General features: G+C 38.1%; 2 protein-coding genes across 3 annotated transcripts; both read right to left on the bottom strand.

Moving 5' to 3' along the window:
• Positions 1-458: 458 nt before the first annotated feature.
• akirin2 (akirin 2) lies at positions 459-4,347 on the bottom strand. The gene is made up of 5 exons (XM_044168415.1): positions 3,812-4,347; positions 2,672-2,806; positions 2,145-2,294; positions 1,988-2,059; positions 459-1,104 (listed from the first exon to the last, which is right to left on the bottom strand). The coding sequence occupies exons 1-5, from the start codon at positions 3,981-3,983 to the stop codon at positions 1,094-1,096; spliced, it is 540 nt and encodes a 179-aa protein (XP_044024350.1). The 5' UTR covers positions 3,984-4,347; the 3' UTR covers positions 459-1,093.
• Positions 4,348-6,290: 1,943 nt separating this feature from the next.
• cnr1 (cannabinoid receptor 1) lies at positions 6,291-10,759 on the bottom strand. 2 transcript variants are annotated; one of them, XM_044169866.1, is made up of 2 exons: positions 10,278-10,759; positions 6,291-9,385 (listed from the first exon to the last, which is right to left on the bottom strand). In XM_044169866.1, the coding sequence occupies exon 2, from the start codon at positions 9,338-9,340 to the stop codon at positions 7,931-7,933; it is 1,410 nt and encodes a 469-aa protein (XP_044025801.1). In that variant the 5' UTR covers positions 9,341-9,385; positions 10,278-10,759; the 3' UTR covers positions 6,291-7,930. The 2 variants fall into 2 exon arrangements, with proteins under 2 accessions (XP_044025801.1, XP_044025800.1); XM_044169865.1 differs by having other exon boundaries at positions 10,273-10,740.
• Between the last annotated feature and the right edge of the window lie 13,663 nt (positions 10,760-24,422).

The raw sequence follows: 24,422 nt of genomic DNA, 5'->3' as shown, positions 1-24,422 counted from the left end.
GTCGAACACTTCCTGTAAGCTGCAAAGTATACAACCAACCACTATTACTAGTATTTTAGGTTTTAAAAGCCCACCTAGTGTATAAGAGGTACATTTTCCTTTTAGGTGGATTTGGAAACCATAATAGTCTTAAAGTTTAGCTCTTGAATTAGGAGGCCCTGATGGTTTAAGTAGTTTCTACATAAGAAACAGAACAAATAATTGTTGGCATGAAGGGTCTGGGATTGATCCCAAATAATGGAGACACAGTTTCTGTAAAGACACTTTGTTGTTGGAACATGTCATTTTTTTCATGTTTTGAGCACCACAAACTAAATTCCACTCACCTTTGTAGCACGGAGGGTGCTGGTGTAGAAAACTAAAACTTTTTGATTTGTTTTATCCCTTCAAAAGATGGTGTCAACTGTGGTGACTCAAACAGAATCATCGCAAATTGAAAATCCATGGCATACCAAACATTTGTGTAAACACTTTATTAATTCGCTTTTCTTGAATCAAAGCCCCTTAATACCTACAGCAAATAAAATCATGAAATTTTGATACAATGAACAAAAGTCAAGCAAAAAAAAAATAAAAATACAGTGTACACAAATGTAATAGCAGTAATTGCCAGAACAGTTTAAAACAATGCTGAAAATAGCCAAGATGCCTGTTCCTGGAGTCCAGTCTGAAGGCGGCCCTGGTTTGTCCACTCGTCAATGTTCAATCCCTTTTTCAAAATACACATATAGAGAAGCTGCACAACTAACATCCTCTCTGTGAAATAACTAAATTTGACAAAAATAAAATCAAAAGGCTAAGTGTGTGGTGGCAGTCAGCCTTTTACGAAGGCATCAGAACAAAGCCAAATAAATATTGACACGGTGTTTAAGAGGCCACTGGTTGAGTCACACAGAGTCCTTGAACAGGTTGGCAGCAGGAAGCCCTCCTAACTCTGCAGACACAGCAAACGTAGATGCCACTAACTGATGCCTGAGGCAGTGAGTCCACATAGAAGCGATATGGCACAGCTAGGAGAAAAGTCCAACTAGACCCACTGAGTCCCTGGAGTAGCTTGCAGAAAATGGTATTCCTCGATACAAGATGCCAATACTCACGAAACATCTGGAGGACAAACAAGGTGACATGGCGAAAAGGGCATGAGGACACTTCAATATTAAACACGTCATCTCATCAAGAGATGGTTTTAGAGCTCATCACTGTAAATGTTACACCCTTCTAGAAAAACAGCCTATACACACACACACACCTTTCATCTGTACAGTATACACTAACTCACTACTTACTAGATCTCAGTGTCTCATTCTTGAGGTTCCCAAATTCAAAAACAGAGCATGGTAAAAAATAAAGCCACTAAATGTTTTGCTCATCTCAGATGTAATATACTGCAGCAGGAAGTGAAATTGGATGACCTGATTTCTTTGGCATTTTGTAAAATTTTGAGTCCACCATTGACTATTCTCCTGTACCTGCAATGGTTACTTCTGAGTGAAGAGTAGTTCTTTAAGGTTAACTAGGTCTTTGTGTAAATGTTGTATTTTTGTCTTCTATGTTTGGATATTGTCCTTGTGTACACAGGGCACCCATGGAAGAGAGAGTGAACTGCTCTCATTGGACCATCCTGTATAAATAATGGTTGAATTAATTCATTTTAGAAGCCTGTTCTACTTACTACAGTCCGCAGTGCAAAATGTAAACACTAAACACATGCATAAAAATTTTAAAAAATAAATCAAATAAAAATCAAACACGTTTCTTAAATGTCCAGTTTATAAATTTGGAATCTGACTAATTCACAACTGGTATTAAAACTAAACTTTATTCTTAAATGTCTTCAGCAAATGTTGTCTCAGGCTTTTAAATCAGCATGAAAATGTGATTCTCTTCACATTTTACAATTCATTATTAAAAATGTGACAAACCCACAGAGGCAAGTTATGAGACCATTAATGGGCTTCAAGTGTTTGGCAGTAATAAATATACTCACAGCTAGCAGGCTGCTCTCCGAACCGTCGCATCAGTTGATCATGCGTGAACTTGACAAACGCATCATATTGCTCTGTTGGCAGAATAAACATTTATTGGCACTCAGTATGGATCACACTACAAATTGTTCTCTATTCCATTTTAAAACAAAATCATACCTGCAAGCTTTGTTGTCAGTATCTCATCGTACTCCTCACGGATTTTGTCCTCTCGCTCTTTCAGTAGTCTCTCACAAATCATCCCAACCTGTCTGAGGGAAAATAAAGGCTGCTCTTTCCTGGTGGGAGATGAGGCACCCGAGGACGTACCTGTTAGGAGAGTTAATATCACAAAATTAATACAAGACAGATGGCATTAAACCCTGTAACCTGGTCAGTCTCATATTACAGTAGATATTACACTGAAATCTCCCAGCTTTAATGCCAAGCTGGTATGAAAGCATATTTATGGACAACAATGTGTACTATAAAGTGGTGACAAATAACTATTTAGTCTGAATATCAGGCTTTTAACCATGTGCCGTGGTCAGCTAGAAATATCCATGTTATCATCCTAACCAAGAACTAAACCAACCAGTTCGCAACTTATCTGGTGAGCTGATCAGTAAAATGGTTGGTATATAAACTGTATTCTTAAGGTTCGTAGACTTCAGTTACATCACCCTTTGAATTCTGTAGCTACGTACCTGGTAGGACGGCTCCACTCTGAATGTTCTGCAGGTCCAGAGGACAGCAGCCGTCTGCCTGCTGGAAACCACTGTCCAAGTGTCGTCGTTTCTGCAGCCGCTTGTACTCCTGTTTGATGTTGTGTAGAATTTGCTCTGAAACAGAAAGAAAAACATTTGCTCCATTATATAAAGTACATACAGACGGGGGACAAATTAAAAAGGAAAAATCTGAATAAAAAGAGTTGCGTAAACATATCAAACGCAGTTGCTGCCAGATTTCAACCCAGTTAAACACCTATGGAAGATTTTGGACCAACGTGTAAGACAATGCTCTCCATCACCATCTCCATAAGACCAAATGATACAATATAAACTTTCATCTTCAAATCTATTTAGTGACGTCTGTGACCGTCTCTGATGCTACATGCCCTTTTGTTAAGTCTGGCTGTGTTTGTTTTTCTTTCTGTCTGCTGTAGTCAGGTCTCTCTTGCAAAAGACATCTTGAGATCAGTGAGATTACCTGATTAAATAAAAGGATGTATATATAAATGAGGGAATATCCTGTGGAGGAATGATGTTCATCCCACTGACCAAGAGTATTATTTTCTAGAGCCTTTAAAGCTGACAAAGCCATTGCAGAATTCACAAATTGATAATTTCATGTGGCCTTACTGGTGTATCCATGTACTGTACATCATGCATTACAGTATAAAATCATTCTCCATTTCAGTGAGCATCAAATACTGCAAGCAGCACAACATCCACCCATAAATTACACAGCAGCGACACAAACCTTAAAGAAATGTTTCTTGTTATTCCCACACTTTACTTCCCCAAAGCACAGTAAACTACTAACCTTACTAAAACTCAAACATTCATTCATAAAGACTGCTATACAGTGTATGTGGATTTACAACGGGACAATAAAGACTCAGATCACATTGTCTACAATATGTGTTTACCGACAAGCAGCATTAACAACAACACTCATTTAACTTGACAAAATGCGTCTGGAGTTGTTTCATCCACACGACAGACACCGGCACAGCCTTGGGAAATGCTAATGGCGTAAATGCTAACCTAGCCCAGTTAGGAATGGTTTTACCATACTAAGCTTGGGATTACATTGAAATATAAAATGTGGATTTAAATTCATACCTGTGGTGAGTCTGGACGACACTTCCCCGAACGGTGAGGGCTCCATACGCAAATATTTCTGTGGTGAAGAGACTGTAGGCATGATCGGGGCGCACCTCCTTCTTTTAGGGGAAGCCTGGCTCATTAGCGGATCAAAGTCCAGAGTCCTCTTCAGAGTAGCCCCACAAGCCATCTCGCTGAAATGTGTCTAAAAAAATCTAAAATAGAAAACCTCAAATTCCCTTTTATCTTGGAAAGCCGCCGACCTGGGCCCCGGTCTGTGCTGCTAATGCTAGCTCACGTTAGCTAGTTCAAACGGCAGAAGCGATTCCGGACTGGAGACAAATATACACTATTTTCGTCTCTCGTTGCCTTCTGCTGATAAATCTCATATAGTTTAAGTTACCGAATATATCTTGAAATAATATGGATAAAATAAATTAAGATAAATTTGGTATAAAATCAGATGAGTTCAGATTTTGCTGCATTAATTTCGAGTACTAAGTAATACAACGGCTCAGACTAGCTTACCTTTTATTCCGTTCAATTTTATCGGTTCTGACCATGCGCAAGAAAACGGTCTCATGCTGGTACTTGTAGTTTTTATTCCCTATCGCGCCGATTCTTTTCTTAGCTTGAATACTACATTTCCCGAAAACCTTGAAAATGTGCTTTTTTCAAATTTGTTTTGTTTGCTAACAAAACCACCCAAACCACGGCGAAGTTTCAGTTTCACTTAAAACATAAAGTTTGAGCTGCACTTCTTGTTCGAAAGATGCTATACAAATAAAGTTTATTATTATTATTAAAACGTTTACATACAAACAGTAAAAAGGCATTTTTAACCTATTTATACAAAAGACTCATAATACTTACACTTTGTTTTTTAGACAGAAATCTATTGCACTATAAGAGCATTAAAATATTTTTACTAGGATTTACTTAATATGAGGATTTGAGGAAACAATTACCATCTCAATTCATCCTATCTAATTTGATTCATATCAAAATGCATTTAAGTAAATTAAGTTAATTGGAAACCCAGGCCAGCTTGGCTTAAATGTAACTACAAAGAAGAATTAATCCAATGTTTAGCTATTAAACATTATTTCTCAGCAGTATTTATGAGTACAGAATCAAGGACTACATGTGAACCCATGGTCTTGAATTAAGAACATATTTCTGGTTCAGAAGAAATAATAATAATGCGGCCTGAGAATGAAATAATTTGAAATTAAAAATAAAACTGTAGGTAGGTCTGTAAAATTTGTATCAAGTGTCTGTGGATCATGTTCAGATTTGAAGAGAGAAATTAATTAAATTGTAAAAAGATAAATCGTTTTGCAGTGGGGGTGATCAGGGTATGATTAAGTATGAAGTATGATGATTGATCAAAAGAAATGACTAAATAGACATGCACTTGGACCTCTTAAAGCTTACTCCAGTTGCGAAACTCCCTGTCTGGCTTGTAGTTTTTGATTTGAAACAACCCCCATCCCTTTCACATACAAGTTTGAGACATTTCCCTTCCATCACTACCACTTCCTCAACCACCGCTGTACACACACATATTCTGAACTGTACAGAAATGGAGGAGGATGTGTGAGCCACTGGTATTTCAACACTTCAGCCACCTAGGCCTGCAACAAGATTATTTTCATCATTGATTAATCTGCCAGTTGTTTTCTCAATTATTAGTTTGGTATATAAAATGTCAGAAAATGGTGAAAAATTCACAGTTTCATAATTTCCTAGAGCCCAAGGTGATGTCTTCAGATGGTTTGTTTAGTTTGACCAACAGTCCAAAACCCCAAAGTTTTCAGTTTACCATCACATAAGACAAAGAAAACTAGGTAATGTTTGGTCAATTTTGCTTGAAAAATAAATTGAACTACTATAAAAAATAGTTGCTGATTAATCTTCTGTCAATCAACTAATCTATGAATCGACTGACCATATTGGCTCTAGTCCCAACCCATGTTTATTTATTTATTTAGATGTTGTATTTAACCCCCTAAATGCAGCCTTTCACACATGGTAGAGTAAACCCACCTTGTGGCTTTTAATAGATAGGAGTATTTGGTAGATGAACGAACAAAACCCTGTTGACATCTGTGTGAACAGATGTTGCAATTTTCCTATTCCTCGAAGCCAAGTGATGAAAAGGACAGAGCAGATGTTGCCGTCAGAGGATGTTGTGGCAGCCATTTTCTTGCAATTTGTCACTTTCAGGGTTACAAGAAGTAACCACAGTAATACTAACAAAGCCTAAAATCAATGTGTAGAAATGTTCCCTTTCTTCAGAAAGGCTGCCACTATTGACAAGAGATCTTCCTCAAGGGGGCACTCAAACATCACTGATGCCATCAGCTCAGGGCTTGGCTTCCTGTCTGTGTATCTGTTCCTCTTGAATCAGAGATTGTTGGATGAATTAAACAAAATGTGTTGTGACCTTCTGTTTCCCATCATCAAATAATCAATCGAATAACTGCAGGCGAAATGACAACCAGCTGCGACTTTATTCAAAAGTTTGAAAACAGCAATACTAAAAACACTTGACTGAATGTGATTTTTAAGTCATAGATTTCTCATTATGCCAACACTGTACAGAAGCCACTTGACAGTTGACATTTTGATCTTCAATACCCAATAATACAAGAGGCAGCAAAGCATACTGATAAACAGCTGTCTGGATAACTTTACACCAAGATAAATGTCTACAGAACAATTGTGCTGTGAGATTTCTAGATTAAAAGTACTACATCACATCTTCTCAAATTCTTTTGTAAGGTCTGTTGTCGATTCTCCACACAATGCATACACACAGACTTCCATTCAAGTTACCAGCTAATGAAAAGACCCTTGTTTATTTGTTTAGATAAGTAAAAAAAAACAAACAGCAGACATATTTTTATTTAGAGTTACGCCAAAAGTACTTCACTAGGTCGGTGCATGGGTTACTTTTATTTTCCGAAATGATGCCCCGCTGCAACAGTAGCACTAAAACAACTCACTGCAATGATCAAAAGGCTTGGGGTTGGAAATATATCACCAAGTCACAAGGTATCACACACATACACACTGAATCCAGTAAAATCATACATTTGTTGAAAGCAGCTGTAGTCAGAAACCACTTCAGTTTGTTACAGTAGTGACCAGCACACTGGGTCCAAATTCAGTTTGATGAGTTCAAGCTTTTGCCAGAAGTTTGCTGTTGTTGTGTTGGCTGTACAGCTGAACAAGTCGATTTGAACATTTTATTTTGCAAGAAAGCACTGTACAGTTGTTAGGTATACATTTGAACAAAGACACGTTACTCTAAAGGTCTAACAGCTAGCGAGTAAAGAAATGGACAACAGGGACGATCGTCACTCTGCCACAGAAAATGCCATTTCAGATTTGACGTACTCAAAAGCCGTGAATCCGTTTACCTCCATCTCATTAGAGTTTATTTGTGATGGTGATAAAAATGTTTTGTGTTTTTTTATCTTGAGCATGAATCACCTCTCATTTCTCAAAATCTCTTCACACATTTGCCACTCACTGAGTGTTGTCAGATGAAGTACAAAAGTGACAAGTTTAATGGCTATTTTGGAAATAAACAATCAGAGTCATTTGAACTTTTTTTTTATCATTTCCTCATAGAAATGTCTATATGCAACATGTACACGAAGCCTGTCAAGGCGCGGAATTTGTTATATTTATGCTGCAAGACACACATTAAAGTCTAAATGACACAATAAAACATCTCGAATTAAAAATGTCAGTAGCCCCTTATCCCATAAATGAAGATAAATTGGTTTCAAAACCTGAATTCACAGTACAAAAATATAATATGACTTCACTAACTGGATATCATGAAGTCTATGGTAAACAGCAGACTTATGATAGTCTTTGATAATCCTTTCAAATTGTGTGTCCTTTCTATGAACTTTGCAATACCATTTGGCACTTTGGCACACTATGTACTCACACACTGACATAAAATAATGCAACCACTAAAGCGTCTATGTGAGGATGTAAGTCAATACTTTCAGGAGATTATTTTTTTTCTCTGGAATATCTAACTTCTGCGTTATTTTGTTGAATGGCATTCTTTGGGGGAGGATGACATTTACAGTTTCCCCCCCTGACGGCCAATTAGACAGCCTCAGCAGAAGTTTCAGTTGACACAGACATTGTTACTTTGGCTATTTTCACAGTGGTCTTCACGCAGCTCTCTGCAGCCCTGTTGGCAGAAATGTTGGCATTTCTGCTCTGGCAGTCTGACTCGAGGCTATTGTCCAACTGCTGGGCACTGCCCCTGCAGGCATGGCAGGAGCTGAGGAAGGCGTGCCGCAGGTCCTTGCTCCTCAAGGCGTAGATGATTGGGTTGACAGTGGAGTTGAGCAGGCAAAGCATGCTGCAGAATGCAAATACTGTCTTGATGTCATCGTCCATCCTCCAGAAGAGGTCATAGACCATGATGGCGAGCACTGGGCCCCAGCAGATGACCAGCACCACCAGGATAAGCACCAGGGTCTTGGCCAGACGGATGTCCATGCGTGTCTGCTCAGGGCGTGTGGTCTGCACTTTAGTCCCATCTGCTGAGTAAACAACAAGGCTCTTCTGGGAGGTGCGGCTCAGCATTCGCACAGCGTGGTGGTGGGCTTTCCACAGGATGTATATGTAGGCATAGATAATGAAAAGAACCAGCACACTGGTTACACCGATCCAGAACAACAGGTAGTTCTCATCGATCAGAGGGAATATATCTGAGCAAACAGAATTGAGACGCTTACAGTTCCAGCCCAGCAGAGGTAGCACTGCGATGACAATGGAGATGGTCCACATCACACAAAAGGCAATGACAGCCTTGGTCCGTGTCACGATCCGTCTGTAGGAGAGAGGCCGGTGTATGGAGATGTAGCGGTCAATAGCAGTGAGGAAAAGGCTCCCTACGGATGCAGTGAACGACGCCGTGACTCCACCCAGCTTGAAGAGAAAAACATTGGGGCTGTCCTTCCTGTGGAAAACATGGAAGTCCAGAAAGCTGTAGACATATATGACACTTCCCAGCAGGTCAGCCACAGCCAGACTGCCAATGAAGTGGTAGGACGGCCTGCAGCGGAGGGTGCGGGACTGAAAGATGACGCAGAGCACCACCAGGTTCTCCAGCACCGTGAAGGTACCCAGAGTTAGAGACAACACAGCCACAGCCAGCTGCTGACTGGGGGTCAGGATCATGAAGCACTCCATGTCCATAAAGTTCTCCCCACATTGTATATTGTTAGTCTCATCTCTGAATGTGCTCCTGTTGCCAAACAAATCTGTGGCATTGGTGGGGTAGAAGGGGATGCCCTTGAGGATGAGCTCCTCGTCTGCAGGTACCTTGTTTGGGAAGGAGTTGCTGCGGAAAGCAGATAAGGGCTTCTGCAGAGAGAAACTGCCCTTGAAGTCTACATCATTGAGGGGGTCGTCATAGTTGGCATCGTTGGAGCCCAGATACTGTAAACCAGATGTAATTGTCCGGAAGGTGGTGTCCGCCACACCGTCCAGCACAGATTTCATGGCTGTGTCTGAGGGTAATACTGCAGTCTAAGATGCCTGGACAACCTACAAATTGATGACAAACATTTCAGACATGTTTGAAAAACCTAAAAAAGAATCCCATGCATATTATGACAGGAAAATTTGCAGCAGCGCAATGTTTGCGTCCACACCTTTGATATAAAAATGCACGTGAACATTAACATGAGAAAACCTTTTAACCACCACATTATGGAAATATTTCTCATTGCAAATATTTTGAAATATTTCGATTCTTTGATAGTTTTGTGGATGTTTGTTTGTACATTTTATAGAGTTCCTGGATTTGGGCATAAACCACATCTGATTTCTGAGAGCTGGTGTACTTATAAATACTGTATCATGCACCGTGTACTTACCAACACGCATAAAATTATTAATCACTGTGCGCTTACTTTTCCAAAACAAAAACCTACTTAGAAAAACAGAATACATGAGGCTGAAAATAAAAACGCCTCTTTTTTTCTATGCAGACAAACAATGCAATTGATCTACACCTGTACAGACTGGAACACCATGGCAAAAGAGATACATAAGCTAATGACCTCTATGTAAAACAATGTACAGTATGCTCAAATTTCCGTAGTCTAATTTGCTTTAACAGTAAAGAGGTATACAACAGCGTGATGACTGCTGTTACATAATATAGATATATGCAGAATTTACAAAGTTATTTTAATATTAAGCTCTTTAGAAAGTCTTATAGGCCAAATCAGTGCAGGAGTGTAGATGTATCGTTAATCTGCTGCAAGAAGCAAAAATGCATTCAGGAATCCGCACAATAAAAAAAGAAGAAACACTGATACTTTCATGCTGGGCCAAACAACACAAAGCATTTAAAGTACTAATATAAGCGGGAGATCAATATTGAAAGCCGTAGTTAAACATTTAAAAGAATAAAAGTGCTTCTTTACCTTACATAATTTTTCCAAGTGCGCAGAATCGCCCTTTATCACCGCGCGTTAATCCAAGTCAGAAGCGCATCATCCAACCTAACAAAGATCTTACATAAAATGAGAGACAGCCAGCGTGCATGTGTTAGAATGAAACCCCCATTCTCATCATAATTATTAGTTTCTTTTTAAAATTCTATATGTGACATAAGTTTATCAGATGTCTGTAGAAGTGTCTTGTCGCTCTTGGAGTGCGCTCCTGCGTTGTGGATGCTGGCTGCTGCTGCTGCTGCTGCTGGCTCCAGCGGCTCTCCACTCTTTTTCTCTGTGTCTTCACATTTATGAAGCGTCGCTCCTACAAGCCCTGTGACGTGTATAGCTTTATGTGCCCAACCCATGAAGCTGTCAAGTGCGCTGCATAGGAACAAGGGAGACGACAGCGGTGGTGGTGGTGGTGGTGGAGGCTTACAAAAGGATCTGATTTGACTTCCCAAAGCTCCTCTCAGCAGACGATGTGCTCGGACAAAGAACCAGCATGAGCACAGCACAAAGCACACAAAAAATAGATTAAAAACAGTTTAGAAGAACCCGTCTTATCTTCCTTATTCACGAGGTAATTGTGAACACTATTTCTACAGTTTGCAGGAACAAAAAGCTGTATTTCTTCTACAAAATCTCCACACTTTTTAATGGCACTGAGTACACATTCAAAGGCAGATAGAGGTTGCAGACTCCATTGATAGTCAGTGCATGCCTGTTTATTGTGTGAATAATTAACCAGAATTGAGAATCTCAAAGAACAGAAAGCAGATTTCATTGTGTTGTCCTCATCCTCACGTCCCCGTCGCCCCCCCATAACAGTTTTTTTCTTTTGCACCTATCAAGGTGTTTACTTTCCTGATATTTTACAACTATTTTGAGTAGTTAAAAGTGAGCTAGTGTTTGTATTTGGATGGAAATGCAAAAGAAATGTACATCTCAGGAGCCAAATACTTAATTTACACGCTCAATAGCATTTCCATTCAGTGTTGTTTTTCCCATCCATCCAAAGATGCACTTTATGGTTTCTTCTATGGATCAGCATTGACTAAATATCTAACCAAGCTTAGTAATAGTGTTCAAATTCAGACCTGACTTCTTTTTAGTTTAGAGAGGTTTGGAGTATGATTTATATTTTGTTTCATATTTATTCTCATTGTCATCTACCCAAGACATCCCTCTTTGTCAGTGTTTTGGTTTATTTTGTAAAGAGAAAAAAAGAAGCGTTTAATGAAATCTTAAGAGGTTACAATGAAACATCAAAGTATGGTTTACATGTTGTATTACCTTGTCATTTGCAAGTGCCTTCATCATTTCAAGTGTTAATTGTTTAAAAAACAAACAAACAGTAATATAAAACTCAGAGGGGCTGACTGGTGATGTGACAACTTAAGATGATTCATACACATTTTATTATGTTTTTTTGTACACTTCACAGTCACGCTGATGTCCCTTTTCCTCGGGATCAACCAGCTAGTTATTAACACATTCAATCAGATTACACATAGCCAAATTAACAAGTCAGATCCTGCTATGAATCACAATAGCAAAGATGAGGCCTTTGCTTGGCCTTAATAAAAACAGACTCAATTCACTTATTATGAATGATTTAATTTCCATTTATTCATTTGGCCATATCCATGCAAACATTTTAGAGTTGAGTGGTTACATTGTCTTAGATAAAATCAGAATAGATACATTAATGGGACATTTTGTGGCCACAGATTGTCTCAGCAGACAGAACATGAAAACCATCATCACAGGTGTAATTATTAATATCGCTCAGCCATGGCTGCCATCTCGGTCTGAAATGAACAAAATGTTCTACTTCACAAAATGAGAAGACATTTATGACCAGCAAATGACAGAAATATTTTAAAGAAATTGATGAATTTATTTCTCTTTTTTGGCAAATCTGACTTCTGACAGGTTGTCAGTGTAAGCAGCTGAGTTACTTGTAAATCTTCTCCGAGCTGATTCTCATCAAGCTTTAGGCAAACTGACAAAGAACACATTATTTACAATCATGATCTGCTGGAGTAGATAGATAAAAGCCGAGCTCAGCACACTGATTCAAACCTTAGAGCAGCTCAAAATAAAAGCCCTCATCCTCGTTGATAACTGATTAGCTCTAGCAGAGTAACTGGCAGAAAAATGCCTTTTTCTAGGAAACATCAAAGGACTGAGAGGAGAGAAACATTGGTTCACTTCCTCTGCTCAGGGTTTCTCGGATTGCATAGAAGCTTGAAGTAATGATCTTCCAGTTTTCCTCTTAAACCCTGGAAGGAAAACATTACCCTTAGATGCAGTTTCACTGTTGGAGAGCATCCGTCTGAGATGTTTCAGTGCATTCTGGGAGTAATGTTTTGATCATGTCTTGTAGTTCACCTTTTCATTGTTTGTACCTTCAAGGCTGCATGTCGACTTCTGGGTTTTCTTTCCTACATTTCTGTAGGCATACAGGTTTAGTCTAGCCAGTAAGCCAAACAACTATATCTATGATTGCTGCTATGTTTATGGAGGGTATTTTTTTTACGAAGAAATCCATATCTCTGCCACCTCTAGGATGGATTTCTCTGTGTAGTGTTCACTGTGTCAGTGTCCTTGTAAAATTGCTGGATTATAGAAAAAAAACAGTTTTATTGAGGGACTGACACCAAAATTTGTTGTTTATCATTTAAGTTTTAGATCACTGAAAATATAGAATGTAATTCCTCTATATGACATTTGGCTAGTTATTGGTGGTGAATACCAAACAAGACTAAGAGTCTACAGCCGTGCTGGCAGCTGTTGACTCTGTAAGCCTACCAGGCACAGTGATGCTTTGAGCTAAATGCTAATACCAGCATGCTAACACACTCACAGTGACAATGCTACCATGTTGATGTTTAGCAGGTATAATGTTTACAATGTTCACCTTCATAGTGTAGCATGTTAGCATGCTAACATTTGCTAATTAGCACTAAACACAAATTACAGCTGAGGCTGATGGGAATGTAATATGTTTTGCATAAATCATGTTGGACAAATTGAAATGTTGATCTGATGATGGTGCTAGATGAAAGCTCAGGGCATTCGCCAAAAATGCATAATACATCCTGAGGGAGATGTGAATGTCTGTATCAGATTTTGTGCCAATTCATCGAGTAAATGTTGAGATAACCTGCTGGAAAAGTGAATATTTTGACCTGCTGGATGAAAAGTCAGGGGATCACCACAGTTATTAGGAATCATCATCTGGGGACCATGAATGTCTGTACAAAATTTCATGGCAATCCATCCTGTAGTTGTTGAGATATTTCAGTCTGGACCAAAGTGGTGGACCGAACGACAGACCAACTGACTAACAGTTGTCATCCCAGAAATGTTAAGTACATCAGCAATAACAGTTCTTGTAACAACTATATTTTTTTTAAATGGTAGATTTCACTTAAAGGTGGGGTATGCGATTCTGGAGAAATCCAATACCATGACAAATACCCTGATATAGAGCGAACAGCAAGTAATGTAACTAACATTAGCTAGGTTGTGGGTTTGCAAACTGTCGCTACAGTTGCTGCTGCAAAGCTAACAGCCAGAGAGGGTGAGACGTTTCCCAGAGCCAGCACACCAGCTCCAAACAGCAATACTCACAACTCTCCTGCTGCTATAGCTAACATCACAACAACAGCATATCTTGGCAAACTAGAAAGTAAGCTGAATGTCCGTGTGCAAGTCATTTAATGTTACCTGACACACAAATCATGGCTGGAATAGTGCTGTGTGGCCGGGTCTGAGCCACTTTGTTTGTTTCCTATTTACAATTTTTTTTTTCAGCGCACACACAGAACGGACAACTAGCAGACCGTGAGGAGATATTCGCTGAATTTGACAAAAAGACGTGTATTGGATTAGAATCGCTTACCCAACCTTGAAGTTGATTTATAATTATATACAGCATGCCGAAAGGTGCAGTTTTTCCTTACATCTACATATAATTTCTGCAGAATGCACGATTAAGAATTCACATCCATTTGATTGACAACTGGCAGCAGCTAAATATGTCTCTGTGAGACAGATGTCACTGAAGTCTGGTTACCCACAATCCTCCCTGTCACCCGTGTGCAAAGTAATTGACTGTCTTTTATGTCTGCTTAGACATACAGCACCTGCAAATATAACTTACATCTACCATAAAAAAGCTACAAGCATGGTGTAGAATAAGCATCAGTCTTACTCTAAACATAAAAAAAACCTGATATATGAAATCCTAAATGTTCCAGCAAAAATGTTGAACATAATTTGAATTTCAACAGCTTATTTTTCTGATCCCAGCTACCGAGACTTTGTAATATCCACCACATGGAGCGGTTGACTTTAGGCAGCAGGGTGGTTTGCCAAACTGACTGGTGTTCTGTGACAGTTTTCTCTGACTTGGTTGGCATGCTAACCTGTGAGTGAGCAATGAGTGATGGCTCAAGCAAAGCTTACGGCCATCTGCGTTTCAGTTGTGGCACATAACATTTTGTCCTTCAGTGACTCACTTTGAGTCCATTGATCACAGAAAAGATCTCAGGGGGAAAACAAAACTGCAGTCAGAGGAAGGAAGTCTTAGATCTCTATTCCAGTTGCAATTCGACTAATTGATTGCTATTCAGTGCAAAATGTCAGACTCCCCAATTTAGGTCTGTTCGGTACACTTTATTGCCATTTGAGCATATTATAGATACAAAATAACCTCCATAATGAAACAAAATGAATTTCTGAACACGTCACCAACATCACTGTGTAAGATAACATTAAGTTGCAGGAGCCGTAGCACCAGCTGTTTGTAAGTTCAAACATAGCCTAGTTATAACGTAAGTGTTACTAAGTGAATATTCATGCATCATTAAATTGAAATGCGTTGCACCACACAAACTACTTCTTATGTAGATGTTAATTGTTACTAAATATTTATACCCAATAACTGCCAGATGTAACTGTTGCCTAGCTACAGTAATTGAACTAGCAACTGACAGAATTAATGTTAGCTTGCTATAGTTTTTATAGTTTAGTTGTTACAAAATATTTACACTATTAACTGCCAGGTGTAACTGTTGCCTAGCTAATTGAACTAGCTAACTGACAGAATTAACGTTACAGAGGTAGTATGGAATATGGTTGCTCATATCTGACCTGACACTTGATCAAAATGCTGTTTCATAGTGATGCTAACTGGGAAGACTTTAAATTACATTTCACAAAAAAACAAAATATACGTCAAATTACAAAAAGTTAATAATGTTAGCCTAAATGACCAAATAATGTCGATCAAGGTTAGGTTAGCGTATCCCACTCATTCCAAACTGCATGAATACTACTAACTCAAACTAACTAACTTTGAAACGCACAGATTTCTCCGTGTATACGAATAAAGCAAAGTCAAAGGACTGGCAGTTATTTTTGAAGGTTTTGTTGCTGCAGTGACTTGCTTTTTCTTAGCAACAACTTAGGACTTTACACACAAATTTAGTGAAGGATTTCCGAATAGCTAGTGGAACCCAATCCAGGAGTGCAACAGGTTACACCCATAAAGTGCTAAGTGCTTTCTTGCCTCACATAGTTCACATTACAGTGATGCTGGATGAGCGGCAGATAGTAGTTCACTCAGGACTCATAATGCATTTTGCTCCAGCCTAATATCCTCCCTCTTTCCTGCTAGGTTGTTCCACATTCAAGGCTTTTTCAGGAAGGAGCTCTGGTTCACAGAATCGGAGCCAGAATTTCCCAGATAGGCCTATACCTCGCTAATGCATCAGTAACAACCTCATCATAATGGAGAGGCCAACTATGGTCGAATAAACAAAACCTCTCTTGGATTTCTGCGTTCATCTAAGCTTTGGTTCCCACCGGTATTCCCCTGATCTGAATCTTGAAATCGCTGCTGTCCTTGAGAAACATGAGAGTTCAGTTGCTCATGCTTTTACTAAATAGGCTAAACTAGTGATTAAGGTTATCACATGGCCTCTGCATGAGTCAGCTCCATCTGAATATAGGCCACATATACTGTAAGCAGATACTTTTGTCTTTTTGCCAGTAAGCAGTTCAACTAACTTAGAGCTCATTTTTCACATGTGGCACTTGCTCATAATTCTGTGTGAAATGCTGAGAAAACTATAGAGACAGATGAGCTGTTGTCTGGTGCCTCCATAAATAGACACAATACAGTTATAAAGTTTGTGTGTTTATGTTACAGAGCTGCAGCTGCACCATCGGTTCATGATAAATTAAAGTTCTACTACGACTATACTGAACTTTTTCTCAACTATGCTAAACAATTAATAATCATAAGCAATTTTGATGAATAGATTTGATTAGTTTCAAAACAGTAGTTAGCGTTCATCGGATCAATCTCATCTGTGTCTATTGTGGCTGGAGAAGAGGTGGTAGCACATTTTGTATCAAATTATTGGTAGATGGATTTCCATTGTTAGCCCTTCAACCTTGAAAGCCTCTGTAATTTCAGAAGGGCACCCCATATTGAAATACTGTCAGTGAAATACTGGGTTTGTTTATGCTTTTATTGATTTATTATTTTGTGTTTGAATACACATTTTCATGTACAAATCAAAAGACCTTGCTTCAAAAAAAGAAACAAAAACAGACAGAACATAACAGAAAGGTTGATAGGTAACAGAAAAGCATTTAATGACAAAGACTTTAAATGTTTCTTAAAGGGGCAGTTTGATCACTAGGGACTACTGTATCTCCTCCTACATGTTTCTCTTGGTAAAGGTAGACATGATAAATTGCCAATGACAGATGTTAAAGAAAAATCTGGTAATGCACTGTTACTATCCTGTATGTAGTATGTTTACATAGTACACTGGAATTATTCTGTTTCTTAAAACAATATTGCACATTATTAACTACTTGTTATTACCACTGTCTTATTTTTAGCCATGTTTGTGGCGTCGCGCTGTCTGACGGTTGGTCCACCACTTCAGTATGAATCCTAATGACTTTGATGAGCTCATGACTTTTCCTCTAGTGCCACCAACAGGCCAAAGTAATATACGTATAATAATATATCAACGTCTACAGGACGGCACAAAATTAGACTAAGATTGTGAACATGGTCAACATTATAGCCTCTAAACTTCAGCGTATTAACATGTCAGTGAGCACGTTAGCATGCTGATGTTAGCATGCTGATGTTAGCATTTAGTTCAGCCTGACAGAAATGCTAGCATGGATGTAGACTCTTGGTCTTGTTGCAATCACAAATGTCCTATTTTTTCTCTTTCTAAGTTTTTCTCTATTTTTAGCAAGTTGCACTATCTTGGAATGAGAAGAGTATGTTTTGTTGTATGCAAGTATAATGACAATAAAGTATAAAATATGTTCAATTTGTCAGTACACAATATATGTCTGTGAATATACTGCATGGTGTTTCATTTGTCATAAACTAATACGTCAAAGTGGATGTTGGAAGAGAGGCATTTTGGTAGTGAAATAGGAAACAAAATGTACTGCAAGCAGGAAAAAAGGCAAATCAGCATTTGTTTATCTCCCTCTTCTTGCTAAACTTATGCGAAATGCAATAAAGTTGGTACGTCTCACATGGCTGAACACCACAGCTCTCTGCTGCTGTATGTGCACTGATGATACTGCCTTTGCAAGCGTTCTCATACACATTTCATGAATCATAAGTCAGAACGACTAATGTGGGTGAACACGCTGCACTCTAAGCTGAAAATCACAAAAAGTCACAAAAAAGGTTCATACCTACTTCACCTTATCACATGCAGGCCTCCATCAACTGTTTGTATATGCTATAATCCTAATGAAAGAAGCATGAATCTTATCTTGTGATCTGACTGGTCACCGCTGAGGATCACCGCCTCTCGGAGTCGGAGTTCACACTCCTCCCAGAACAAAGAGGCTTGTCTCAGACTGACTGCCTATCATGCAGGCTTTGTGTCAGACTGTGGCTGTGAACAGATATGAGCAGGGCAGCTGGTGAGGATGCCTGCAGGGTGCCTCCCGTCTGAAGGTGCTCCGGGTAAGACTGACTGGAAGGAGACCTTGGGGCCAACCCAGTACACACCGGAGTACTACGTATTCCATCTGGACTGGGAATGCCTGAGGCTCCAACTCATTAAATCTTACTACACACAATAACTGCATGTGAATCAGAATTTTTTAAAAGTATCACATTTAAGAACTGATGTTTAATCCAGGGATATAGGACAAAATTAATTAGTAATCAGTCAAATGTACTGCCAGGAGACTTGTACTGGCTAATATTGATTCATCTTTATTCTTCAAAACACCGTGAGACATCTTGGGATCTTTGTTGTCATTATATCTGGATCTAATAGACACCAGTTACTTGCACTGTGTATTCACAGGTGATGAAAAATTACCCCTGAGATACATCTTGGGTCACGACTAACTTTTAGTGGCAGACGAAACAAAAAGGTATGTGAATGAAATAATGACCAACCATCGGAAAGTGATAAAAACATTGATAGCGGCAATATTAAATCCAGTAACTTTTTTTAATATGAAATTATATTACCTCTATGAGACTTTTTGCTGCAGGATGGTACCAGACTGAAGCAAGCATAAAAGAATTTACTTTAGTTTAATTTGATTTGAATGTTTGTTTGCAAAATATTCAAAATCACCACAGAGGGGCAAACAAAAATGAAAAGTATCCAAATAAAACAGTGTTTAAGTGCTTTAAAATGCATCATTAATTTAAAACACTGGTTCCCAACCTTTTTGTGACACTTTATAACCAAGCAATGTCCCTTCATCACAGGCTGCATATGAGTTGTGAGCAGCTCACCCCATTGATCTTTATTTTAATGTAATTTTAAATTCTAGTGGAGATCCCAAAGTTTCCAAAGACAGAAAATATGTCAGGCTGAACATTCTTGGGTTTAAAATATGCCACTCATTGTAAACACCATAAAGCTTCAGTGAAAAGATGGGGCTCATATATTGGACTATAACAGAGTGTGGAATAAGAGGGTTTTAGTAACCTTAAAGGCCCTGGAAACGTATTTCCTTAATCAGCTTTTTACTTTGAGCAATGGGGTCCTACATGAGCACACATTTCTGCCAAAGTTAGACCAGTTTTTGTAATTTCACATGAGAGATTTCTGTTTTTGTGTTTGTCTCTGTGCTCTTCTCACTGGTTTGAAGTGGGCGGGGTTCTGTTAGAAAAAGGTGATGTCATATAATCCCATGCACCAATCAGGATTTCTCAACAGTTGACTCAAAATCACTGTCAGCACTGTCAATCAAATCAGATCAAATGAAACCCACGCAGATTATCTGAGTCTTTGATTGTTAAATTCTTGATAATTAATACAATATGTTTAGTTTTTTTTCTTTGAACATTAACTTTTAGTTATGAATATTTTATTTCAAAGAGAAATACTTTTTAAGATAAGAGAAGAGGTAAAACTCAAAGCAAATATTTGAGAAAAGTAAACATAAAAATAAACAGAATTTTGCATGGAATGCATTTCTTACATAGAGATAACATTGCAACAAGGAAAAGAATTATGATTACAAGGTGAATTAGAAACTGGGAAAAATGTTGAAACCCATCACTTCCTGTGGGAATTATCAGAAAACTGAAAATAGAAACAGGATGTTTATTGGACAACCAGGAATACAAAAGAAGAATTTACAATTAACTGCATATTCAGCAACAGTCTGGACAGTAGGCCTGTAAATTTACACCAGATCATAAATAATGAAATATTTTGTATCATTAAATGTACTTTGAGAGTGTACCAGCCAAACCAAAGCTTACACTCTGACCTACTGTATGCACCTACCTGCCTGTCTGTGGAGTGCAAATATCCCATCTCTCCACTGAACTGGCACGACTGCCTTAGATATACTGTTGGCATGACAACCAGTGAGGATTGAAATGACTAGTCACATGACACAGCCAAGGTTGAGCACAGACAAAGCAAGAGAACGTGATAATTTTTTTCCACAGGGAAACGCTTCACATCAGCGTTGCGCCAACAAAGGGGCCAATAACAAGATGTTCTGTGGCAATTATCCAGTAGGTGCAAGGATGCCTCTGGTGCTGCACAACAGAGCTGAAGTGGGTGTATATTCCAGCCCGGCACATCTTGATCTGACAAGTGTTAGTGATCCACACACAAATGGTGCAATACAGCTCCTTGTGGAGAGATGAGGAGACGAAAGAACAAAAGAAAAATGAGTAGAAAATGGTAAACATCTGGTATCTGAAACAAGGCTAAGCTTGGGCGTCATGGCAACCGAGTCACTTTGAATGAGATGCTGGTGTTGCTAGAAGACACCCAAGCTTTACTAAGACAGGCCTAGAACATCAGTCAATAAAAGGCTTTGTTTAAACATGATTATTCCTACAGTGAATGTCCATCAGGTCACAATCCAGATTCGTCAACCAACTGAGTGGATGCTGACGCTGTAAAACAATAACTTTTATCATTATTTTATTCATTATAAGGCTAACTGATAATCAGAACTTATAGTAATGAATTGCAGTACATTAAATTTGATGCACCCTGGAGGAAAAGGTCTCTGTGTGGCAAAATGAGGTGTGGTATCTTTTTACAACATCTGGAAACTAGATGTTTTGATTTGTTTGTATTGATGAACAAGATTTGTCAGCTTAAGTGAAATAGAAATTGAAATCCATTTTGTTTTATATTGCCCTTCATGTCATGATCTAAGAAAGAGGTTATTTAGTAGAACTAAAAAAATACTTTTGTTGAATTGGTAGATGCTGAAATTACAAAAAGACTATAATGGACGGTAACTAAGAAAATTGAATATGAAGCTTTTAGATTGTGTTTCTATTCTGTTTCTGCATAAAACGTGTTTTACTTTTTTTTCTGTGGTCAAGGTACTGTATTTGGGGAGCAGCAAATTAGTTTTTCTTTGGAACATGAAAGTCAACTGCTGGTCTCTGTTCACTATAAATATGGTATTATCAAAACTCATTAATATAATTAATTGCATGTTTTTTAAACATGATAGTTAAAAATATCAAAATATCAGAATGAGCCTTAAAAAACCAACATGTGAAATATTTGAATTTAGAATGTAAACATGACCTTGATGCTGTCCAGAGTACTGGTCCAAATTTGGACATTACTCTGGTCAGGGTCAGTGTTGGCATTTATTTTATTTTTTAATTAATTTATTTCCATGCTGCTTGGTGTTTTTATTTATGCGTAACTAATTTTTTTGGTGCTTTAATTTTGAAGATTCAAATGACATTCTGAGTTATTGATTTACCTGTTCAGTTTAAACTTTAAATTGAATGAATCCCTCTCAACATTGATGCACATCACATTCAGCACTATTATGCCTCAATGGAAACTGGAGTCTGATGTCCTGTCTAGCTGTAGACAAGGACAGAGACTACAGTGTGTAAGTGGTGCAGTATACAGTAATACACATGCAAGACTTTAAAAGCCATCAGGTCTTAATATCCAATGAGAAAAGCAGGTATGTGTTGTTGACCCATCCATCCACCCCGACCTATTCCTTACGCGGACTTTGTTGCTCTATAACAATGTCATCTGTTGACTCGGGAGACACTAAAGCTAATTAATTTACACGTTATATATCATTTGTTTAATTTGTAAAAGTACAAAGTGTAAAAACAGCAGGTTGTGTTTTCACGGAGAGGTTTGTGCCGGACAATTTCTTGGCCAGAACCAGTAACTAACACGCCAAGAAACAGTCCGGTATATAATCCTTTTTATGGATTACACAAACAAGATAAGGTGTCAATTAGTTAACCTGTTTACAGTCTTTATGCTAAGCTAAGCTAACCAACTGCTAGCTTCATATTTACTGTACACACATAAGAGTGGTATCAATCTTCTCATCTAACTCTCTGCAAGAAAGCCAATAAGTGCATTTCCCAAAATGTCAAATTATTGCTTTAAATTCAATATTTTAGAGCAAGAATACTTTGTAGGCTTTATCTACATAAGAGCGTCTGTAGAAAAACTCCAGATGCATCTCTGTGATGATGAAAAGTATCAAGCTTTAAGGTGAAACTCTAAACTTCAGCAACATAAAGGCTCACTTCCACAGCTGTCATTAGTATTCACATTGCATCCACACTGCCCTGATATGATTTATGTAGGCAGATTGCATTTACTATCCACATTAACATCAAAATAAGATTTTTTTCAGCTGAAATACAGATGCAGATAAGATAGGAAGAAACTTTAATTACTCTTTGGGTGCAACTTGGATGCTGCAGCAGTCTTATTGTAAAAAGACACAATAAAGAAGAATCTAAAAAAGAACAGAGCAAATGGGTTTTTGAACTTGGACTATTGCAACAAAATTCTGGAGCACTTAATAGAAATACATTAATTCACTGAGGAACAATTATGCACAGCAGCATTTTAAGTAGCAACGAGAAGGTATTGAGAATGGAAAACGAATGAGTAAATAGTTGAACAATACTGCATTTAGTGAGTAAGTTATTTCATTCATGCACATACAAGTGCCCAGCCCACATGGAGTTATAAAACATCAAAAAATATCACTGCAGCAGTGAAACATGAATCAGACAAAAACACAACTTACATATAACATTACATTGCAATTGCAATGAAGAACTTTGTCTTCTGTCCCAAACTCTACAAATAAAATCTGCCTTTCTAAAACACAAGTTTTTTAAAATTTTGTAAACATCCAACCAGAAGAACTAATGAGCAATAAAGCATAAAATGGATTTCACCTAGGTCACATAAAAAAATTATTATTTTCTCTTCAGGGAAACCATTAAAAGAGTACTCCCCTGATTTAACATTGGACTTCTGTAACAACCAGAGATATCATATTTTTAATTCCACACATTCTTCTTCCTTGTCAAAACCTGGCGCCTACATTACCCACAATGCAACGCGACCACCGACAGTTTGGTCGGAGATTCGGGTGTGTTATGCTAGTAGCAGCTAATGTAGCAATGAGCTGCTAGCCTCAAGCAGAGATGAGGAGTGGGCTACAGAGGTCTGGTGAGCTCACTTCTTTCTAACTCCACCCCCCCATTTTGAAACTTGTAGTCTTCAGACCCAACCGACTCTGACTCAAGTGACATCACTAGAGGACATTTATCAGACCTCACACAGCTTCCTCTGGAGCCACAAAGGCTTTATGCAACGTACATATGCAGCAGTACTCCTCAAGACCTGTAAACAGAACGTGATGTGTAAAAGCGTTGGAGTTCCCCTTTAAACCTGCCTGTTTCTATAGCTGCTGGTAATGTACAAGAACATAACACATGCACATAGAGATCTTTCAGTTAAATTCTGCTTCACATAAGGCTCTACACTATCTGTTTTTTATTAGAGACAACATGTTCATAATTTATGGTTGTAACATTACAGTACAGTATTTAAACGTGATACATAACAAATGTTATGGTATATGAAGAAAATATGTGATGGGAAATGACAGCATATTAACAGGATATGAAAAAATGCGCACCATATTGAGATTACTTATCCATTCATATCTAGAGGTGTCTCTGTGTGTGGCTGTGCCTTCTACATTAGCAGACAGCTTGGCAAGTATGTATACGTCATGGATTTAGTACAAAATGTACAGATCTAAGTCTGTCGATCATTTCAACACCCAGGCGGGAAATACTGCACAATGTACTGTACAGAGAAAAACGACACTTTGAAGGTTCCTGTGCATGATTTTGTTCATAATCACGATAATAATTGTATTTCTATGGCACCTTTTATATACATTTAACAAATAAACTTAAAACTACAAAGGCAAAATGAGTATGGAGTGACACAGAAAAAAAACAATTTCAGAAAAGTCAAGTTTAACATAATGTATTTTTAACAGATTTGTTTAGAGTTGAGCGTTAATTTGTGTAAAAGTACAGAAAACATTAATTGATGGAGAAAAGGATTGTGCTGACAGATTTTTAAAAACCCCAAAATAAATTAAGAAATAAAAAATTACGACTAAAATTAGATCTGACCAATGAAACAAAAAACAATGAAATTGCTATAAAACACGTAACAAAATACATATAATACAATACATTACCGGCACCATAATATTTAGGTGAAGAGGTATCCACATAAATACAAACTCATGCA

Source organism: Siniperca chuatsi, linkage group LG16, assembly GCF_020085105.1.
Source record: "Siniperca chuatsi isolate FFG_IHB_CAS linkage group LG16, ASM2008510v1, whole genome shotgun sequence".
NCBI classification, from domain to species: Eukaryota; Metazoa; Chordata; class Actinopteri; order Centrarchiformes; family Sinipercidae; genus Siniperca; species Siniperca chuatsi.
This window is presented reverse-complemented; position numbering and strand designations above follow the sequence as displayed.

Coding starts and splice junctions, on each gene's coding strand:
- akirin2 (XM_044168415.1), bottom strand. CDS start 3,983: ATGGCTTGTGGGGCTACTCTGAAGAGGACTCTGGACTTTGATCCGCTA. Junction 2,807..3,811: donor GTCGTCCAGACTCACCACAG/GTATGAATTTAA, acceptor TTTCTGTTTCAG/AGCAAATTCTACACAACATC. Junction 2,295..2,671: donor GAGTGGAGCCGTCCTACCAG/GTACGTAGCTAC, acceptor CTCTCCTAACAG/GTACGTCCTCGGGTGCCTCA.
- cnr1 (XM_044169866.1), bottom strand. CDS start 9,340: ATGAAATCTGTGCTGGACGGTGTGGCGGACACCACCTTCCGGACAATT.